Consider the following 20,872-nt stretch of genomic DNA (forward strand, 5'->3'; position numbering starts at 1 on the left):
AATTTACTCTCATCCTCACATGCATTTTATGTTTAATTTTAGATTAGATAAAACTGCCTCTCAGGTAATGTCACCACAATAATTACGATCATGCAAATATTTTTTTCTGAGAAAGCAATTAATGTTAATGATGTATTGTGGGAGAACAAGTTGCTGTCAATGTTTAACCGCTGATTAATACCTTAATATTTAAAACACACAGTTCTCATATGTTACCACACAACACTCATTTTCATACTTGCCAATTCTAAACTAAAGTGTGCGCGTGTGTGTGTGTGTGTGTGTGTGTGTACCTGGTAATTATCACGTTGTGGGGACCAATTGTCCCCACAAAGATAGGAACACCATTGTTTTTGTGACCTTGTGGGGACATTTTGATGTCCCCATGAGGAAACAAGCTTATAAATCAAACAGAATGATGTTTCTTGAAAATGTGAAGTAGGAAAAGGGTTTTCTGTGATGGTTGGGGTTAGGGGATGGGGTAGGTAAGGGGAATAGAATATACAGTTTGTACAGTATAAAATGCATTACGTCTATGGAATGTCCCCACAAAACATGGAAACCAGAATGTGTGTGTGTGTGTGTGTGTGTGTGTGTGTGTGTGTGTGTGTGTGTGTGTGTGTGTGTGTGTGTGTGTGTGTGTGTGTGTGTGTGTGTACCTGGGTGCTTCTCACTAAAACTTGGTTTTAAAAATGTCAAGCATGAAAATGTAAAAATTGCTTAAATTTACTTTTTTCCCACCAGACATTGAAAAACAAAGTCTGGAGTAAATGGGAACATTAATTAAAAAACTTTTACTTATCATTTAACACTTTTTGTAACATAATTTAAAAAATTTATCCTAAAAAATCTCATTACCGCAACCGTCAGAAAACATCAACACTGACATATTTTCAAAATGACATGACAAACCTGAAAGAACATAATTTGTAGATTCTGCACATGCATTTAAAATCAAAGTATTATGCTTCTATTAATTAAATTAACATTTAATAAGCATCTGTTGCGGTAATGATAATCAAAATGTCGTGTAAGCATTCTGACAAGACAATATTTCAAATTAACTGTAAAAAATGATCTTACCTGGTAGCCATCTTGAAGTAACTGGTCCATGTGCTTGGTCACTCAAAATCAAACTTAATTAAAATTCTGTATGTGTGCTTAAACTGTTCTCAAAAAGTGTTGCGGAGGATGAGAACATCAGGCATGGACACATCATTTTCCTAATTTTTCTTCATTATTATTATTATACATGAATATTCAGTAAATATTTTTTCTGTCATCTAAAGTAATCTAGCAAAAAATCCATTTATTTTTTTTCTTAATATTTTTGTGTTAATTTGATTAAATTACAACATAACGCATGTTCAAACACTGCCGGACACATTGCGGTAATGAGAATTTCAGCAGAAAATGAGATAAAATTTACAATTATAAATTCTTATGATGAAATCACACATTGTGCAAGGTAGAACACAGTATTGTGTTAATTCTGATGCTTTTTAATGTTACTATATTACACATTTTAAAGCTAAAATCATTAGTGCCGTGGTGTTTCAATGGTTTCGTGAGAATCACCCAGCTGGTAATTATCACGTTGTGGGGACCAATTGTCCCCATAAAGATAGGAATACCAGTATTTTTGTGACCTTTGAGGAAACAAGCTTATAAATCAAACAAAATGATGTTTCTTGAAAATGTGAAGTAGGAAAAGGGTTTTCTGTGATGGTTGGGGTTAGGGAAAGGGGTAGGTAAGGGAAATAGAATATACAGTTTGTACGGTATAAAATGCATTATGTCTATCAAATGTCCCCACAAAACATGGAAACCAGAATTTTGTTGACCATGTGGGGATATCTCTTGATCTTGAGGAAACAAGCTTATAAATGAAACTAAATGTTTCTCTGAAATTGTTAAAATGCAGAAAGTTTTTTTTATGAGGTTTAGGTTTAGGAGTTAGGTTAGAGGTAAGTTTGTACAGAATAAAAGTCATTGTGTCTATGGAAAGTCCCCATGTGTTGTTTGTGTGTTGAGTGTAACTGCAGGATTGATGAAGATCAGTCTCTCCTGCCTGCGTCACACTGATAATGCACAAGCTGTGTGTTTACAGTCTCTCTGGTGTTAAACCAGTCGATCAGGTGAAACCCCAGAGGAATGAAGATGTGACATGAGGTGAAGTGTGGAGCATGGGTGGATGTTTGTGTGTGTGTGTGTGTGTGTGTCTCTAGTCCGTGTATCAACATATTTGGTGAACTGATTTGGTATCAGTCGCTCTAACACTCCTTAATGTGTCCGATCAGCAAGTAACATTAACACCATGAAACACAATGTTCAGATTCAGTAAGGTGCGTGTAATGCTGCTGGAGCAGAGGGCTATTTTTACACAAAGCACTCTCTCTCTCTCTCTCTCTGTCTCTCTCTCTCTCTCTCTCTCTCTCTCTCTCTCTCTCTCTCTCTCTCTCTCTGTGTGTGTGTGTGTGTGTGTGTGTGTGTGTGTGTGTGTGTGTGTGTGTGTGTGAACAGTATATTTATTAAGTCAATGACTCACCAGACAATGAATCATGAATCAGAACTGAGGAAAACAGAAATAACACTGAATGGGCTCATGAGCTGACAGTCAACATAAAACTCATTTTATATTTGTCATTTGTTTCTACTCACGCTTCCATGTTTTTGTTTTTGTTTTTAGTCCAATTAAAGCATTTAACCATTCTTTCACATTACTTGTTTAATATTTGAAACCCAATACTGTTTGCATCGTCATTATGAAATCTGTCACTAACCAAAACAGATGACATCACGGGAGTTATTTACATATCACCTTCTGTCTGATGCTGGTGAAATATTTAGCTGTCCATTCTGTGTTAATGTGTTAAGAATCAGAGTTTATCTTTAATTTTGTTGCAGTGCTCATTTTTCACTCAAGTCAGTGAATCTGTATGTAATATGCGCACTTTTGCGCCCCCTGCAGCTGGTGGCGCCCTAGACGACCATCTAGTTTGCCTTTGCCTAGAAATGCCCTAATGCGCTAACAATTCCCAACTGAGATGCAGAAACAACATAACAGCTTTGTTTTCATGGTGATCATTTTATTAACAACTGTGTGTTTCCTTCATCAAAAGAGAGATCTGTAGCAGTCTGAGAGTTGTTAGAAGTAACCAAACGCTCCGAATGCCGTGCAGGTTGTAAATGTCCATGTGATGCTGTTGCTATGGTTACAGTGGAAATGTTTGTTCCTGATGGTACAGGAGTGAGTCGTGGGTCGAGGAAGACAGGTGTGGGTGGATCAGAACCGACACTTTTAAAAAGAAACAATACACTTATATTGTTGCGAGAAGACTGGAAATGATTTTTCTGGTGCCACTTTAATATACTTGTGTAAATGTTTGTTGCTTTATGTCTGATTGTTGTAGATGTTCGCATTATTTACTATAATAAAACTAGTCTACGGTACACAATAAAAACAGATCACCCTGCTGAAAAAACAATAAAACCATTACAGAAAATGGTTTCCATTAAAATACCACCAGGAACCATTAGCTTTTACCATTAAAACCACTACACTGTAGTGTGTTTTGGGCCATATTCCATTAGAACCAATAAAATTCCCAATAAAACCATTAGAATGGTTTTATTGTTTGTTTGTTTTTCATTCATTATTTCATTTGTTAACTAAATATAAATATATTTACAGTTATTTTTCATATAGTGCCTACATTTTGTGTATATTGCATATATTTTTAGAACAGCCTTTGAAATAATGTTCTCATTAATGTCAAGCTCTTTCAATGTTACTAAACACTTAAAATGTTTTGGTGTAACTTAATAATTTGTAACATTAATGCTTAACTGAATACCTTCACGTTACTTATTTTAAACGTTGGCTGTGTCCGAAATAGCTCCATATACCCTTAAATAGTGCACTATTTGAGGGAACATCCATTTTAAGTGGTGTCCAAAATCATAGTGGACAAAAACACTGACAAATTCTGTTATAAATTATATTCAAAATAAGAAATAAAACAAACAAAAAAAAATCAATATTAAAACAATGACCCCTAAAATAACTCCAATCCTACACTGTGACAATCCAAAATGTCTGTGTTATTTTAACCCATGCTGGGTTGGGTTGTTATTATGCAACCATGGGTTATAGCACACAGTCAATTTTAACCCAGCGGTGGGTTCTGTCCAGATGTATATGTATAAATTAAAAAGCAGTATTTCTTTTAACCCAGAATGTAGGTTTTTTTGTGTTCTGTAAGTGATGTATTGTGTTATCTGCTGCCCTCTATAGGCCACCCAGAGGAACATTTTATTGTTCGGATGTTACTCTGCTAGTTTAAAGAGCACCTATTATGAGATACACGTTTTTAAACATCCTTTTGTGTGTAAGTGTGTATTAGTACATGCTAACGATATTCAAAAAGTACATACCTCAAAGAAAACGATGACGCGAGTTATCGTCTCTAACGTTCGAGGACTACAAAAAACACTCGGATTGTAGGCAACAGTTTACTTCCTGGGATTGGTGACGTAGATAAGACCAACATTATCATAGTTCAGCCCTCTCTGCTTGGCTTGGGTACGCCCTCAAAGACGGGGGTGGAGAGCGCTGAGTCAGAAGAGAGCTAAAATGGCGGAGGTTGGGAGTCCCTGCTTTGACCCTGTTTGCAAACTCTTGTTTCATTGTTTAAGCGATTAAATCTCTCGAGTAGACGCTGTCTCTTTAGATGCAAGGGCAAAATAGCACTTTATGGACTAACACAGAGGACATCATGTTTAATACGGTTCCGGAAAAATCCAGTCAGAAGTTGTTCACGGAGTTTTCACAATAACTGCTTCTCATGAACCAAAGCTGCGCGACGTCTCCTCCTGAAAGTTGGATTACCGTGCACTTCTGGATCACAGGCTGTAAGTATTCATGTTTATTATTTGCCTTTACTGTAAGTTACGTTACCTGTAACCGGAGCTTAACATTATGTGCTTGTAGAGCTCAGATATATATCTATGTGTAGAGCTAAGCTTGCAAGCTAATTGTTTTGTGTTGTAAAAATGTATTTCATAAACAACGTACCATATTTACACACGTGTGTGTTGAATTATGCAGACTATCGTTTTTATCGATGTTTATTTAGACGTGTTTACAAACTTGCTAAGCTGTTCCAGCTTAACTGTTACCGGTAAAGTTTGTTCTCATGATCAAACTCAAGAAACTCGAAGTACAGATGATTTGTTTAACGTGATATGTATTTTACTGTTGTTTTTCTTAGATTTTGAAACGAAGTAAACACGTAATGTGTGTTGCTACTGTTGGGCCATGTAACATGTAATACATTAACGTTTTAATGAATAGTCTAACGATTTATAATCGTTGTACTCTATTGTTATAATATGTCTATTTGACTGAATAAATGTTTGTTTTATTTTTCTATATCCTAGATTCGCAGCTGGACACATCCTTCTACACTGTATGCAAACATGCAACATCATTACACACAGTACAAGGCATATGAGGAGCAAAGGTGTGTAACACATATGATGTATTTAGCTAGTGAAACCACTACCAGTCTTAAATGTATAACTGATGATGACAAAGTTTTTTTCTCTGCATAATCATAGGAACCCAGGCAGTAGCATCGTTTCACAATGTTTCAATCACCATCATCAGTGGATGCCTTTGCCGTCCGTAGCCTGAGATTTCAGATTTGCAGCAAAAAATGTGACTTTCCCATTTATTGGAATGCTGTGCAGGTATTTAGGTATTTTAGTAACTGTGTTAAATAAAGTAAAGTAGTATTTACTTTTAGAATAAATGAATTGCATATTTATATTTTTACAGGTTGTACCTTGCAGCCATCCATTACAATGTCACCAAGCCATAACAAAAGCAGGAGAGGGAAAGTACAAGGCTATGTTCCCAAAACACACAAGTGACATACTGTAAGCAGTAATGTTTTATTTCAAATACATTCATAATTAAAAACTTAATGTATGAAGCAGGGAAATAAATTATCAAAACAAAAGATTTATTGACTGCAATATTTGTACAGTTATGTGGATGATGTGATCAGGCTTGTGTTTGATGAGGTATTTGAAGATAAGCTGAAGGAAACCCCGATTCCAATGGACCTGGCATCACAGTTTGAGAGACCTTCAAAGGAGGACGTGATTGCATGCCATCTTCAGTGCAGGGGTCGTCGGAAGCCAACATTCCGATCAGGAAGCTCCAAGCATATCTGGAGAACAACACACGACAGGATGATAACCCTAAAGTGTCGTCTTAGATAGCACCAGCTGACAAAGCTTTGATATGCCATTTATCTGAATAGATAGCTGTAAGAAGTGAATTGAACAATTTTTTGAAAGAAGAGCACAATATGGTTACTAAAGTATGTTTATTTGTATATTGTTTAACAGTTAAATATATATTTGTAATAAATAAACTTTTGACTGACTACTATATTTTCTTTAAAGTTACATCTTTTGTTCTTTTGGGTACTTTGTTACTATAATAATACTTTAGTGTTATTGGTTTAAAAATGTAATAAAACTTACTCTAGTCCTGCGCCTCAAAGGCTTATAGTCGGTACAATAAATGTTCTGTGTGTAGGGATTTAGACAATTTGTGCAAAACCTGGATGATGAATCACGCAGGTAAGAGGCCCTGGAACCTGTTGCATTCTCCTTAAAACCTAATAAGTAAAAACATAGCACAGTAAAATAGTATGTAAGCAGTATTTTATAATGAAGTTTACTATAGTAAAATAATGTAGAAATTACCAAGTGAAATCGTTTTATAATCATTTCAACAAATACTTTCTATGTGCTACATTTGGTGTTTCCATATAGTTTGCACAGTAATAGAGTATGTAAACAGTCTTTTATAATACATTTTACTATAGTAAAATAATGTAGAAATTACCAAGTGAAATCGTTTAATAATCATTTCAACAAATACTTTCTATGTGCTACATTTGGTGTTTCCATATAGTTATGTAGTACGTTATAATTACCTTTTGGATGTCTTTGCAACACATTTTCGTCTTCGTTTAGCATTCTGGCAGAGCTAAGGACACCTAAAAAAGTTAAATCCAATCGCATTCATTGACGGAGATCGTTTATATCGTAACGGCCTTCTGAACTCTCTGGATCGAGCTCGAAGTGGTAAGGCAGTACAGACACCATCGTTTATAGAGAAATATAACGCTTGTTTACGTTGCCTCTGAGGCTGTGACTCTCAGTCAGAACCGGTGTGTCAACCCACACGTAGTCAGGGGCGTAACCTTTCAAACACACGACGAACCCAGCTGACCAATAACAGTTGAGTAGTCATCTGACCAATCCGATTACACTAGACATTTTGGGAGGCGGAGACAGGAACTAAACCGAGCGTTTTTCAGACAGTGGGAAATCGGTGAGGTATGTAAGCAATTTATAAGACTCACAATGCATTAGTTCAAGTTTTAATAACATGTATGTACTATGGGATACTGCATTTACGTGCTAACGTGCCAATTTATTAGCATAATTGGTGCTCTTTAAGACTAGTCTCAATGTTTTTTTTTTAGCAGGGATATTGATTTGCGCTCAATTTAATCTAATTTTAGTCTAGTAAAAACATTCGTTAGTGCTGTCACTCATACAAGAGGTTAAGTTTATCCCGAGGAAGACGATTTTTGGTTATTTTGTGATTCTTATGTTAAATTTCCTCTGTTTGTAATCATATCGTTTAAAGTCGGTGAGATTGTGTTATATAATGTTCAATGCATAATATACTTTCAAATAAATTAAAACAAAATGAACTTAACTCATATTAAAACTAAGAAGTTTGACGTATACACGTAGATTTTAAATTCAATGTGTGTCATGTATTATATGTTGATATGCCACCCCTAGAGGGCGCTTGACACCTTAATGCTGTACTGGACAATAAAAAAGAGTAATGTTTCCGCTTGGTTGAAGCTACATGTTGTCCGTGTTATTCATACATTACAATATGGTTTTGTACGATATTCTTCATACTGATCGTCCTATCGTCAGCCTGTGAGATCGCCAATACGTGACAGTATCAGGGGGCGGGGCAAAAATGTACTCATTTATGAAAAGCTACTGGATTGGTGGACAAAAACAAAGGCTGATTTTACTTTCAAAGGAAGATGGTAACACCTAAACATAATCCCATTAATCCATCGCGTCATTGATGCCAGGGCGCGCTCCGCGCTGTAAAGTACCTGGGTGCAAGGGGGAACAAGGAAATGTAAGAGCTGCGCAAGTTCAGGTGCGCAGAAAAGTCTCCTGTAAAGGTTCAAGAAAAGCCCACAATTAAGCTTTTTCACGCGAGGAAAAGCACGCATATGGACGTCGCAGTGTCAACAGTGCTATGCGTAAATGTATTGTGAAGAAAGCTGATAATAGCATAATAATTAAAAATGAATGGGCCAACTATAGATACTCTACTACGAGATAGCCTCCATGACGATCGCTATCGTATCGTCTATTATGCAAGTAGCTGACTTACAGAGGAAACCGTCGACACTTCACCAGGTGTCAAGAGAATGAATAATCATGTTACAGCTATTTACATATGTTTTGTTACAGAGACATGCAAAGTTTTGACCGAATGTGTGAAGGGGAAGATATGAGACAATTTAAATGTAAAAAACAGCCGTATCTGACTTCGATAAGGCCTCTATTTCCAAAAAAATATAAGCCATTCTCCAAATGTAAAATGACATTATTTGTATAAATGCATATCTGGTTACACTTTATATTCTGGTAAATATATTTTTTTCAATTGCTATTCTGTACTGTTTTTGTCTTCAGTAATTGTAATGAATGATTAAACATAAAACAATGTGTCCTCTTGTAATTAGTCTGTTGTCAAGTCTGTCTGTCTATATGGGGATGTTATGTTGAATATAATTCTAATTTACTTTGTTAATTTGTTGCGTCATGTTTCAGATATTTGTCTTTTGGTTTCTTTTTAGAATCTGGTTGAGTCTGGTTGGGGATTTGCTGCATATGTAAATGTCAGTATTTTAGGTCCCTCCTCTCCGCATCAGTGTCTTTATAAACGGCGGCGCGTCCCCGCCTCTCGTCTGTACAGTTCTGAGTGCGTTTGGAGAAGCGTGTACGCGCCATTGCAACCGTAACTGCGACATTACAGGTAATAACATAAACTTCATGTTTATTTGCTTCGAACAATGCACGATTTGTTAAATATGAATGTAACTCTATTGAGATTAATTTTGAATCGTATTCACGAGTATTTTAGTCATCGGTATTCAAACGCCAAAATGGCGACGATGCGCCTGCTTTTCATTGTATCCTCCATATTTATCCGCCTATGAGGTTATTTCGATCAATTCTCTCGGTTTCATTGTTGTATTTGAATAGTTTAACGGTGTGTAATGTCAAACGATATCGAATCTGTGACCATTTTCTTGGCCTAATCGTGTGTTTATCGCGCGTCTTTTGTTTGACCTACTTTGGCTCGGCACGAGGATTCATGGCGCTTAATGGCCCACATTTATCATTTATATTTGAATATCACGCATGAAGACGACGAAATACATTGGTTATTGTGATAAATGCACAAAATCAGATCAAGGCTGCTTTATTATTATTTTTATTAAATTAAATAACCGCGACTGTTCCTAGTTTTTTTTCCATTCATTCTGTAATTAACACCGATTTAGTGTCATTTTGTGCTGTATTTGATGATGGATACATGTTTTGTTTAGATTAAACACGATGTCTGACGAGGGGAAGCTGTTCATCGGCGGCTTGAGTTTCGATACCACCGAGCAGTCGCTAGAGGATGCTTTTTCCAAATATGGAGTTATCACCAACGGTGAGTTCCGGGACTTTCAGCCAATCGCACGCGCTCTATGTAGCTTGTGTTTCCCTGATTACCATAATGAGCGTTTTGTATGTTTTTATTTAGTTCACGTGGCCCGAAACAGAGAAACAAACAAATCAAGAGGCTTTGGGTTTGTTACCTTTGAGAATCCAGATGATGCTAAAGATGCTCTCGAGGGAATGAACGGAAAGGTTTGTAACGATCTGTTTCTTTGTTTTAGTATCAGAAAGGATATGTGTTTGCTTCCCAGGAAAAACAATGATAAAATCAAATCTCATTGGATAAAATGATCTGCTTGTAGCAACAGCTTCACTAAACGTTTTTCTCCCCTTTGCAGTCTGTTGACGGGCGAACAATTCGTGTGGATGAGGCTGGAAAAGGTGGCGGTGGACGATCGGGTGGTGGATCCTACAGAGGTGGAGGAGGAAGAGGCGGAGGAGGTGGTTTCTTCAGAGGGGGCAGAGGACGAGGAGGATCAAGAGGTGCTGATTTCTTTAATACTGTTTGACAATGAAACCTTAATTTGTGGATCATTTAAAGTTGAAGCAGAACATTGGCCTGCAGTCACAGCATTTACATGTTTGTCATCTTGTGAAGGTGGAGGTGGTTACGGAGGTGGTGACCGTTACGGGGGAGGTGATCGCAGTTATGGAAGTGACCGGAGCTACGGTGGTGGGGGAGGATACAAGAGCGGCGGGGGTGGTTACTCCTCAGGAGGGGGTGGCGGCGGCTACAGCAGAGACAGGTGAGTGTGAAACTTTAGCATCGTGGTTCTGTTGTATGGTGCAAAAAGTAGTTATTTGTGAATTGTGAACAATTCAGTATATCACCAACAACTAAAGTCCAAATGTTATGTTTCTGCTGGTCACACTAGACTTGGTCTAGAGTTGAATCCGAGCACAAGAGCTTAAGTTTTGCAAATAGTCAAATGAGTTTTACTTATTTACATGTTGGTTTTGTGTGCAGGAGTTCAGGTTACAGTGATCGTGGCAGCTCATACAGAGATGGCTATGATAGCTATGGTATGTATTAGCTTCCTCCTCTGCAGTTTATACAAGCATGTAGCCTTCCCCTCTGTACGCCGTAGGCCGGCACAACCCGTTTTTCTAGGATTTCCGGAACTGCGAGGCAAAACTCCCTTTTTTCCGATGCCGTTTTTGTTTTTTTAAACTTAAGTTTTTATACTATGTAGGCCAAACTATGACTGTTTTAATGGGTTGATATTGAAAGACCGAAAGCAGGACAGCTGCCCGTCACTTTGTGTACTGCGCAAACTATCGTCTTGATTTTAAAGACTGGCGTCCACTTGCATATGAGGGTGTAGTGCCTCCATCTTGCTCTTCAAATCACTCACCCTGCTGGAATGAACCCTGGCCTCCATCTGAAACGTTCCCCCGATTTTTCTCTTCTGTTCCTGGTTTGATATAGATGGATAGCCGAGGCCATGACTGTCTTAACCTGTTGCGACGTGTCCTTGTGTGTCGCACTTCCTCCTCAGCTGCACACAAGTAAACCCCAAGACCCGACACACCACTGGCTACACGTTTCTCAACCACCTGTTCTTGGATTTCTGTTCTTCTGTTCAAGTATTTTGAGGAAAAGCCAATTTTGTACATTGGCTGTGAAATGTGTTCATGTTACGTGGAGAGTGAACGTTGAGCCTCATTTTAAAACCTCTGTCAATACTCTGAGCAACTTTATCTGTCTATTGCTATTAATCTCAGTCCTGCAGGAAGTCACGTTTACTTTCAGGGGAAATCCTAGTGTGTTTGCTCTGAACTGAAAAGCTCCTTTAAAAAAAAAAATAATACAACTCAGAATTCTAGCGTTACATCAATGGAGTCGCTGTAATTTTAAATAAATGATTCCTTTTAATAGAAAGGTCATGAATTCTCCATATGTCCAGTATCCAAAAAGTGATTCCTTTCAGACTGGTGACCGCTGCTGGAGTGTCTGGTGCTGTTGAGTTGCTCTACCCGAGGTATCTCTCCTCTGCCTGCTCCACGTCTGCATTTTAACCATGTTGTAATGATGGACTCTTGAGAAAATTAATTTATAATTTAGCCAAGAACCAGAAATTGTTAATCGTTCACTCCAAAACTGGGAAAAACTTGTGCTCCTGTGTTCTTTGTATCAAAATTTGACTCATTCTTTATTTTTTGGCTTCATGGAGCCTTATTAAACAAAAACATTTGTTCAAATGCTCTGAATTCTGTGGTGCCTTTCAAAGAATTTACAAGTCATGATTGACATTTGAGACCGGAAGTAAATAGCTGCATAGAGAAACCTTTTTGCATTTACCATTAGTACAAAAAGTAAAGCAAAAAACAATAGTTATTGTAGTGGTAATGTTATGATCACAAAGATTTTGGGGTTATCCCTTAATGATCTGAATTATGAGCTTAAATGTAATCACTAAACCACCTTGTACTCTTCAGGTCAGTTCAGCTTCTCACTATATGAGCTGTTGGTATAGGCCAGTGGTAGATACTAACCAGTTAAACCACCAGTCTCCAGTAGCACAATTTCTTAAGTTTAACCTATTAAAAACAAGCTCAATCTAATGCTGCATTGAATTCAAGCGCTGTGCTTCTATATAATGTGATTTTTCTCAAACGCGTCCTGGGAGCTTGACGTGTTGCATCTACTGAAGTGATTCCTGTTGCTCAGAAAAAGCTGGCTGCTTCTCTCTGGGCTAGTTCATGTACGGAGATACAATAGCCCTGTGTCCGTGAGGTAATCTTCCTTTGTTCTCCTGTTCATTTCTTCAGACTGAGTTTTAGTTGTAACTCACAGAGCTAAGCAATTCCCCCACATCACCTTCGCAAATGTTAAAAATGTTTCAGTCAAATGTGCACCTGGACATTGCAGTCTGGCATCTCCACCCGTTTGTTTTGCTGGCGTGGGACGTCAGAAATTTAAATTGCCCAGTCCATTGTAACATCCATGTGTATACTGAATCCTCTAGGAGTTTGGCCAATTGCTCTGCACAGCTTTTTTTCATGAATATAGTTCAGTTTTTAAATGCATTTACTGTTTGATGTAGCACTTTCTACTCTATATGACCAAAAGATAACTATATAACTAGTTTCTGCATTTATTTTTGTTCCTGCTTTTGATTGGTTTATCTATTCATGGTGTTCATTTTGATTTGTTTAGGTTAAGTTGTTGAAAGCTGCAACATGTTTCCAGAATATTGAGCCCTGTTGAAGGATGTTCATCCGCAGAAATCCATCCAGAGGTTTGTATTCGTTTCCACAGTTTGCTGATGTCAGTGAAATTCTTTTAATATGTGGTGTGATCTACAAAGTATCTAATATGTTTGTTTTTTATTTGTCCAGTGTTTCGGGTGTGGACCGATTCTTTGAACACCGAGCACAGTTGATGGAGGAAAGCAGTGAAAAGATTGTCACTTGTTGTCATTTAGCAGTTGGATGGTTTTGGTCTGAAAATTGTGATGTTGAGGAACGTCCCAAGTTCTACCATAATCTATAAACTACCAGCAAAATCAAATTAGCACTCATTATACAATTGAGTGTGGATTTGTTTTTGTTTTAAACCAGTGAACACCGATTAGACTAGTTTTAAGCTTGTAAGTGTGATGGAAGTGATTTGTTTGAGTTTGTCACATTTACTAAATACTTTTTAATTCCACAATAAAACAAGTTTATTTCACTTGTTTGTCTTCTGATTAATTTTAATGTCTATGCATTACAACAGTTGAAATAAGTTGCACAGATCACAATTCAACAACACAATCTGTCCCAGCAAACTTGGGCAGATTTAGCTGGTACTTCTTCTGGATGTCGTAGGGCAGAAAGCGTCCAGCCAGGAAGTGAGGTCCAGAGAAACTCTGAGCACATCTCTTTGGTGTGATCAGAGAAATGAGAAGAGCCGGATTGATTTGGTCTGTGTTGCTGTCATCAGATTCCCAACCTGCAGTTTAAAAACATGGTTAAATAAGATCATTGAGTTTTTACTCTTGAAATGAGATTGTTCTTTGGAAGACAGTGACTGACTACTATTGTTTAGTATGTCTAATTCAAGATTAACCTTAATACACTTAAATCAATGGGAGTTGTACACTTATCTCAAGTTAAAACGTGTAATATTAATTAGCAATCTGATCTAACTGAGTAGATGAGAAATTTTACACTTTTTGGTATTTATTATCAAGGTAAAGTAAGGTGTATTGCATTGTGGTATACAGACATGGGTGCGTTACACCCACTCGGTAACTTCCGCTCAGGGAATCCGCCGCCATTTTGAAGTGCGTTTCAGTTCGTGAAGTGTACGAGGAAAGTTTAAATGTACAGATCCTCGTTCCCTCGATTTGGACATGGGGATTCTGTTCCCCATCTACACTTCAACTGCTCCATAGATCTGAGTGCACCTCGATTGTGTTGTCACAACAGCAACTCGCTCGATGCGGGCAGTTTTCTAATTGATCTCGCGCTACCTTGACGTCATAAACCGAACGGTCTGCGCAGTAGCGCATGAAATCGCGCGCAGTCTTCGCACAATTTGATCAAGGGGTTAGTAGGCTAGTAACGTTAGTGGACACTCGTGCAATGAAGCACATCGGAGCCAATCTGTGGGAAGGCAATACATATTTGGAGAGGAACGCAACCAGCAGTTTGCAAGCCATGCAGGAAGATGCACAGTATACTACAAACACACAACTGCTCTATCCTGAAAACACTTACACATATGTGACGGTAAACTACAGTCACTGGGACATTTTACTAAGTTAAGTTAAGTGAAAGCTGTTTTAATAGTGTTCGGTTACCCGAGGGAATATCGAGGCTGACGACAGGGATTTTAACTCCTCGCATCGCCTGCAGAGCGCTCGTGAGCGCCTCAGTCTCTGGTTCAGTTTCTGGACCCAGAACCGCGTCCACAACCAGATTATAGGCGTCATTAACCAGTTGGACCTTTAACAACGAGAGAACAAAAACATTTCCACTTTATATTCTTTATAAAAAGTGAACTGATGAGCTGAAAATGTTTATAACAGCATTACGATGACGCCACCTCGGCGGGCAGGTAGGACAGGAAGGGAAGGTCCATCTTTTCACACTGGACTGTGAGGTCCTGGTGTAAAGCGTCCCGTGAGCGCTCATGGCAGAACACAGTCGGATTATATTCCTGTAAAATACACACCTGTCTTAAATCTAACTCTATAAGCACATGTTGTGTCCTGAGATGTATAAGTTACCTACAAATAAGCGCAAATATCGCGCGCACACAAGCCCAACGCAGCCGTTCTGACCCGGTCCACAGAGCACGAGCAAGGTTGGCTGACGTTTCTCCAGTGAGGACAGCGGGAAAATCTGCACAAAATGATAATAAACCGTGAAACATCTTCACTGCCAGTAAAACTCTTCTGGTGTGAAGCTCACATGTACGTGTGTCCAACTGAGAATATGGTGTTATGATGTTCTGTGCATGGTGCCTGAGTTTTATGTTATCCAAGGTAAAAAGTGTACTTGAATGTACTAAAATATACTTAAATAGCAGCAAATACATTTGTAAAAAAAAAGTTATACACAAATATACATTGCAAATAAACGTTATATTGTTATTTGTATTAAAAAAATATTTTAAATACCACAGTTAAACTTGATTTTTTTGTATATTAAGTAGGCTACAAAACTAGTTTGTGAAAATAGTACATTTACTAAGTGTAGTTAAAGGTGCGGTTTCCTGGACAGGGATTAGACTAGTCCTAGATTAAAGTAAATGTAGAGCCGTGCAAACTAAAAGCAACTTGCACTGACATATCTTAAAATACATCAGTGGCTTTTGTTTTGCCTCAAAAGTAATGTTTGTAGTAAGGCATGTTTGTTACAACTAGTTATATTTCCTACTTAAACTAAGGCCTAGTCCTGGTTTAAATTAATCCCTGTCCGGGAAACCACCCCAAAGTGTTGGTTTATTTTGTAAAAAACACTTCAAAAGTGCAGAAAATCTTAGTGATGGCAACTGCACACGCGTGTCCCAATAACTCTGCCAACTGTTCCCGTCCAAAACGATAATCCCTTAGCAACTCTGTCTCCATGGATACCGCCTCCTCTTTACTGTAAAAGAACAGCCAAAAATATCTCTAAAAACACATCAGCACTACAAAAAGTCAACTTTACTGGGATGAAACACTGCATCTATTCTGTGAAATTACTGTAAGGTTACATAAAGATAATCCCCACACTGAACACCTGTCAGAGGAAGAACACCTGCCCTGATCTATTTGACATTTAGCTTATCTGGGTCGATACCGGTTCCCTGACAAGAACCCTCGGCAGTTCCTGATCTCATGTAGGCAATTGATTTAACAACAGAACAGGCGGCACTAGTGCACTTTAATAAACTGTTGTTGTATGGACATGAGCTGCATTAAGATCAAAAAGTTATTATTTTATGTTTCATGAGTAAAGTAGCTAAAGAGCTGTAAGGCACACAAATCAAAATCGACTGCATCACAATCCAGCACAGTTTGGACTGAGCAGCTTGTGTGGCTCTGGGGTCTCTGCAGACAGCAAAGATACACCATTCATCTGACTGATAAAGGTTTGAAGAGGTTAAGTTGTGACTCTGGCTGTGAAGTGGGCAGTTACAGAAGTCTCGATAAAACAAAACCTGGTTTGTTTAATGTGCAAAACTGGTCCAAACTGAATTGTTCCATTCTTCTGCCCAAAAGAACCGGTGCTGTTAAACACAGACTCTTATCTAATCTGATTTAATCCCAAACCTCAGTCTAATACACAGAAATACACACAAGTGCAGAGCTACTCGTGAGCAGACATGAGTCAAGTAGAGATGAGTTCATCCATCTTCCTTTTCCAACTTCTCTTTGCCAATTTTTTTATTAATATTATTTACAGATACAACATTTTCAAATAGAAGACAAACTTTTATCTTAATAAAGCCTATTATACAATCTTATATACACCATGCAACTGTCTTATGGAACTGAAAATGTAGATTTCCTTATAGAATTCACATTTGTGTCAAAACTTTTTATGAAAATAATAAATAAAAAAGGATTTGCTTTTAAAATGTACATTTATGAATGTAATATATGTCACTTTTCTTCATCATATAAACTTCATTTACAGTGTGGTGATTCCATTTCAAATAATCTCAGAGATAATAAACTGTTGTGGTTTTAAAAATGTGGACCCATTTAAAGTACATTTTTGTGCTAAATAAGAGTCTAAAAGTTATACATTGCAAAAATACTAATTAAAGTCCTACTTCAGTAGTGCATTAGTGCACTTGAATAAAGTATACTAAATACGAAAATTCTTTTTAGTGTATTAAAAAAATAGCACAGTTTAGTACACTTATGTTTTTAAGTTCATTTTAGGAATGACTACGTTTTTGTATATTAAGAACAAAATTTGTGCATGTAAATAGTACATTTACTTAGTGTATTTTAGTGAACTTTTTCATCAGGGGATTAAAGTACAGATGTGTCTTACCTGAGATATCGGAGCGGTTCCACGCAATCTTGATTCACTCGATTCATCTTCAACGATTCAAATGTTTCTGTAATAAATTCACTTCTAGCTCAGATCAGATGATGAAACCGTTTCTCTGTAATGATGCGAGATTAAGTTTTGATACATCAGCTCAAAAACCCAGAAGAGCAGGAGGGGTCTGTTCATTAGCTGAAGTAGGCGGAGCCTGACTATTGACACTAAACTGTCACTATCGCAGATCTATGATACATACTACAGTAGTATTCTGCATTTTTATAGCCTTCTACATTTTAATTTTCCTATCACTGTTAATAAATCAGACTTTTTCCATGTTTAAGTGCTATAATTGGGTCCCAGTGCTTTTATCAATATACAAAACATGAAAAAGATCAACCCAGTAACTTGCAAGTGCTTAACAAAATAGGTCATTCAGATTTTGCCTATTTTGTGACGTACACTGTAGGTAGCGAGTCTAATTACAATAATAACACCCCTTAATCTGCACTATCCAACCAGACACTGCCATTTAGTACAGAGATAATTGAGAGAAACAGAGAGAAAATTGACAGCACAACTAAGTTTCAATTTCAACAAACCACCATCATTGTGATCAGTGTTTGCATTTCATCAGCCTATTTGCATTTTAAAGGACACACCCAAAAAATGGCACATTTTTGCTCACACTTACAAAGTGGCAATTTTAACATGCCATAATAAAATATATTTGGGGAATTTTGAGCTAAAACTTTAAAAGTCTAATAATATGACCCATTTGAAGTTACGCAAGTAAAGTACAAGTAAGTAAAGTACATTTATAAGAAACATGTTTTAAGTATTTAAAGCAGAGGACAGTAGTGAAGTATTTTTCTCAAGTATTCATATTTTATCCGTGTTTTTCTTTGAAAAAGATACATTCTAAAGCACAATATCTCAATATAATATTTTGTTTTGCATTTAATATTTAAGTACATCGAACATCTAGTACTTTCTTACTTTTAATTAAGTTTAATGTTATTAGGTATTAAATACATTTTAATATGCAATATAAAGGAGTAAACAGTATGATTCTTTGGTTTATAATGTAGTGAAGTAAACATTTCCCAAGACAAACACTGATAAAGTACAGATGCTTGGAAAATGTAAATAAATACTTAAGAACTGACAATAGACATAGTGTTGAAAATGAAGTCCTGTTAGTGAAATATGATCACAGTTAATGCCCTGAACTTCACCTGTGTGTGAACTGACGTCAGTCTCCAATTGAAGCTCTAAATAAAACAAAACCTGATATTTCTTATTGTGACATAATTGATATCTAGCTACAAAACGTTATAATGTCACATTAGGTTCATGTACAGGTACGTATTCAGTGAAGAAAAACACTGTTTTATCAAAATAAATCTGACTGTATTAAATTCAATATAATTAAGTGTCTTATAATTAAATAGCAACTGTTTTGGTGTTGGAGAAGATTTTATGGTGTGTGTAAAACATGTGCCCTACTGCAGTTTAAATGAGAGAAAAGAGACATTTCAGAAGTAAAGAAAAGATATTTAATACTTTAACATTTACAACGTGAACAGCGCAACCCCAGAAAGAAACAATATGCACATGACGTCTCACATCGATCGGATGCTGGTTATCACTGGGCATGCTGGTGTCTACACGTACCACAGGAAGCCAAACTTCTTATGAAGCAACTGCTCTCGAGGTCGAAGGTTATAAAGCTCTTCTGTGAGCGGGGTGACCCAACGATCTGTGTGAAACATGTTCTCACCGACCTATACAAACACGTGAATGACATTTCTGAACACTTTACATAACGCAGATAAACAAAAACACTTTCAAGCAGTTCATATATTGAATTCATATACATATGTTATACTACAACTCAGAGTGATGTGTCGTTCAGAAGTTACCTTCCAGTCAGGAACATCCTTCATGATGACAGATTCCTCTTCTAGGTTCTCACGGAGCATCCGTAACGTGCTACAGGAGAACAACAGACAAAACAGATTAAAAAACTTGCACTCAGGTTTGTAAATGAATTAATCTTCATCAATATTCATGATTATATAAAGGCTAATTCACACTGATTTGACAGTTCGCTGTTGTATTTAGAATGAACAAGTTTGTTGGATCAGTGTGAATTAACCCTAACATGCCGTGTTACCCACCTGCGGTCCTGCTCTGCCTGCAACAAGGGAAGTAAAGCGATCCGAGCCTCTAAATCCTCAATGTGCAGACGCCTGCCATAGAAAGATAAAATCTTTCACATATCTTCACACATGAATCACAAACCTTCAAATGAATATCTTGAATACTCACCTTCTCTCTCTGTTCCATTTAAAAAGCCTCCAGTATCCAAACAGCATGATTCCCATTCCAATACCAAACATACTGTAACCTGCACACAAACGCACAACTGCTTTAACCAATGATAGACAGAAAGACTGATGCATTTTGAAACAGAAGCAAATCAGTCATTTTGAGTAATTTACTGTCAAATCTAAAGAATTTTAATCAATTTAATTTAAAAAATGTGTTATGTACCGCAGGGATGTTCTGTGTATATAAATATGACGTCATACACAATTAATCAAAAATACATTACAGCATCACACGTGTGTCGATCTCAAGACAGCTCTAAACATGTTTAAATCTCAGGAAATATGAATTTAAAACACTAGGTACAGAAATTGGTATTTATACTCATTTGGGTTTCTTTATAGTTTCATTGCTGTTAACACTTAAATAGGTCACAAAAGGTCAACGGGTGTTCAACAAACTGTATTTTTGGGGGCAATAACGGTGTACATGATGAGGTACACTGTACAGTAACTTCAACTAGTTTGACAACTAACTTAGCCCCGGTGTCCACATAAAACACACAGGAGTACCAGTAGCGGCTTTACTTTAATACACTGACAGATGAGACGTTACTATTGTTCACTATAAACATTTACTATTATAAGAGTTAAAGCACCCGATAGTTTGGTTAAACTAACGTTACTCGATCAATAATAATAAATAAACACAGCTAGCTTGTGTGCTAACACAACTTCGTAACATTCAAATATAAACTGATTCAGACAACCCGATTAAGTATAACCTAAATAACATGTTTATATAAATATGTTTGTTTGAATCTATAAGCAGATTTGAAAGGTACAGATGGTGTTTTTGTGACTGGTAAATGCATACTGACGTCTCGGCTGTGGGATATCGAGATGCTAACGAATCTTTATGAATAGTCTGCATGTTTTATAAATTATCCGATTATATCTGCACGTACCGGACAGTCCCCGACGCGGGAGGTTTCTGCGGTAATCGATGGGACCGTAGCCTCCAGTTGGAGGCATGTCCTGCTTCACCTTGGACGCCGCCATCTTCCCCAACTACCGACCGACCGACAGCGACTCTTCTTCGGCTGTGTTGTTCGGCCTAAGCGACTCTTCTTCGGCTGAGTGAATGTAATGCGGCGCGACTCTCCAGCGCCCCCTTCAGTGTTTTACTAACCTAACAG

At 37.3% G+C, this 20,872-nt stretch overlaps 3 protein-coding genes and 2 long non-coding RNA genes across 10 annotated transcripts; 2 read left to right on the forward strand and 3 right to left on the reverse strand.

Moving 5' to 3' along the window:
• Positions 1 to 4,341: 4,341 nt before the first annotated feature.
• LOC129449267 (uncharacterized) lies at positions 4,342 to 6,463 on the forward strand. Of its 2 annotated transcripts, XR_012371443.1 has the most exons (5): positions 4,342 to 4,914; positions 5,443 to 5,525; positions 5,623 to 5,754; positions 5,843 to 5,943; positions 6,054 to 6,463. It is a non-coding gene; the product is annotated as an uncharacterized lncRNA (long non-coding RNA). The 2 variants fall into 2 exon arrangements; XR_012371442.1 differs by having other exon boundaries at positions 5,843 to 6,463.
• LOC141367212 (uncharacterized) lies at positions 5,940 to 7,542 on the reverse strand. The gene is made up of 3 exons (XR_012371450.1): positions 7,017 to 7,542; positions 6,559 to 6,695; positions 5,940 to 6,239 (listed from the first exon to the last, which is right to left on the reverse strand). It is a non-coding gene; the product is annotated as an uncharacterized lncRNA (long non-coding RNA).
• Positions 7,543 to 9,009: 1,467 nt separating this feature from the next.
• On the forward strand, positions 9,010 to 13,540 carry cirbpa (cold inducible RNA binding protein a). 5 transcript variants are annotated; one of them, XR_008643461.2, is made up of 8 exons: positions 9,010 to 9,169; positions 9,747 to 9,856; positions 9,950 to 10,056; positions 10,203 to 10,347; positions 10,463 to 10,610; positions 10,832 to 10,887; positions 13,025 to 13,106; positions 13,207 to 13,540. XR_008643461.2 is itself a non-coding variant. In XM_055201189.2 (7 exons), the coding sequence occupies exons 2-7, from the start codon at positions 9,757 to 9,759 to the stop codon at positions 11,299 to 11,301; spliced, it is 564 nt and encodes a 187-aa protein (XP_055057164.1). In that variant the 5' UTR covers positions 9,010 to 9,169; positions 9,747 to 9,756; the 3' UTR covers positions 11,302 to 12,066. The 5 variants fall into 5 exon arrangements, 4 of the variants coding, with proteins under 4 accessions (XP_055057164.1, XP_055057165.1, XP_055057163.1 ...); XM_055201189.2 differs by lacking the exons at positions 13,025 to 13,106; positions 13,207 to 13,540 and adding an exon at positions 11,294 to 12,066; XM_055201190.2 differs by lacking the exons at positions 13,025 to 13,106; positions 13,207 to 13,540 and adding an exon at positions 11,796 to 12,066.
• LOC129441519 (yjeF N-terminal domain-containing 3-like) lies at positions 13,508 to 17,408 on the reverse strand. Its single transcript, XM_073871878.1, has 6 exons — positions 17,347 to 17,408; positions 15,831 to 15,945; positions 15,088 to 15,192; positions 14,900 to 15,013; positions 14,655 to 14,799; positions 13,508 to 13,801 (listed from the first exon to the last, which is right to left on the reverse strand). Exons 1-6 carry the CDS (start codon positions 17,391 to 17,393, stop codon positions 13,605 to 13,607), a joined length of 723 nt encoding a protein of 240 aa, XP_073727979.1. The 5' UTR covers positions 17,394 to 17,408; the 3' UTR covers positions 13,508 to 13,604.
• A 1,468-nt stretch (positions 17,409 to 18,876) lies between these two features.
• On the reverse strand, positions 18,877 to 20,802 carry ndufa13 (NADH:ubiquinone oxidoreductase subunit A13). Its single transcript, XM_055201186.2, has 5 exons — positions 20,642 to 20,802; positions 19,675 to 19,753; positions 19,524 to 19,595; positions 19,266 to 19,335; positions 18,877 to 19,127 (listed from the first exon to the last, which is right to left on the reverse strand). Exons 1-5 carry the CDS (start codon positions 20,733 to 20,735, stop codon positions 19,008 to 19,010), a joined length of 435 nt encoding a protein of 144 aa, XP_055057161.1. The 5' UTR covers positions 20,736 to 20,802; the 3' UTR covers positions 18,877 to 19,007.
• Between the last annotated feature and the right edge of the window lie 70 nt (positions 20,803 to 20,872).

Source organism: Misgurnus anguillicaudatus, chromosome 2, assembly GCF_027580225.2.
Source record: "Misgurnus anguillicaudatus chromosome 2, ASM2758022v2, whole genome shotgun sequence".
NCBI lineage: Eukaryota > Metazoa > Chordata > Actinopteri > Cypriniformes > Cobitidae > Misgurnus > Misgurnus anguillicaudatus.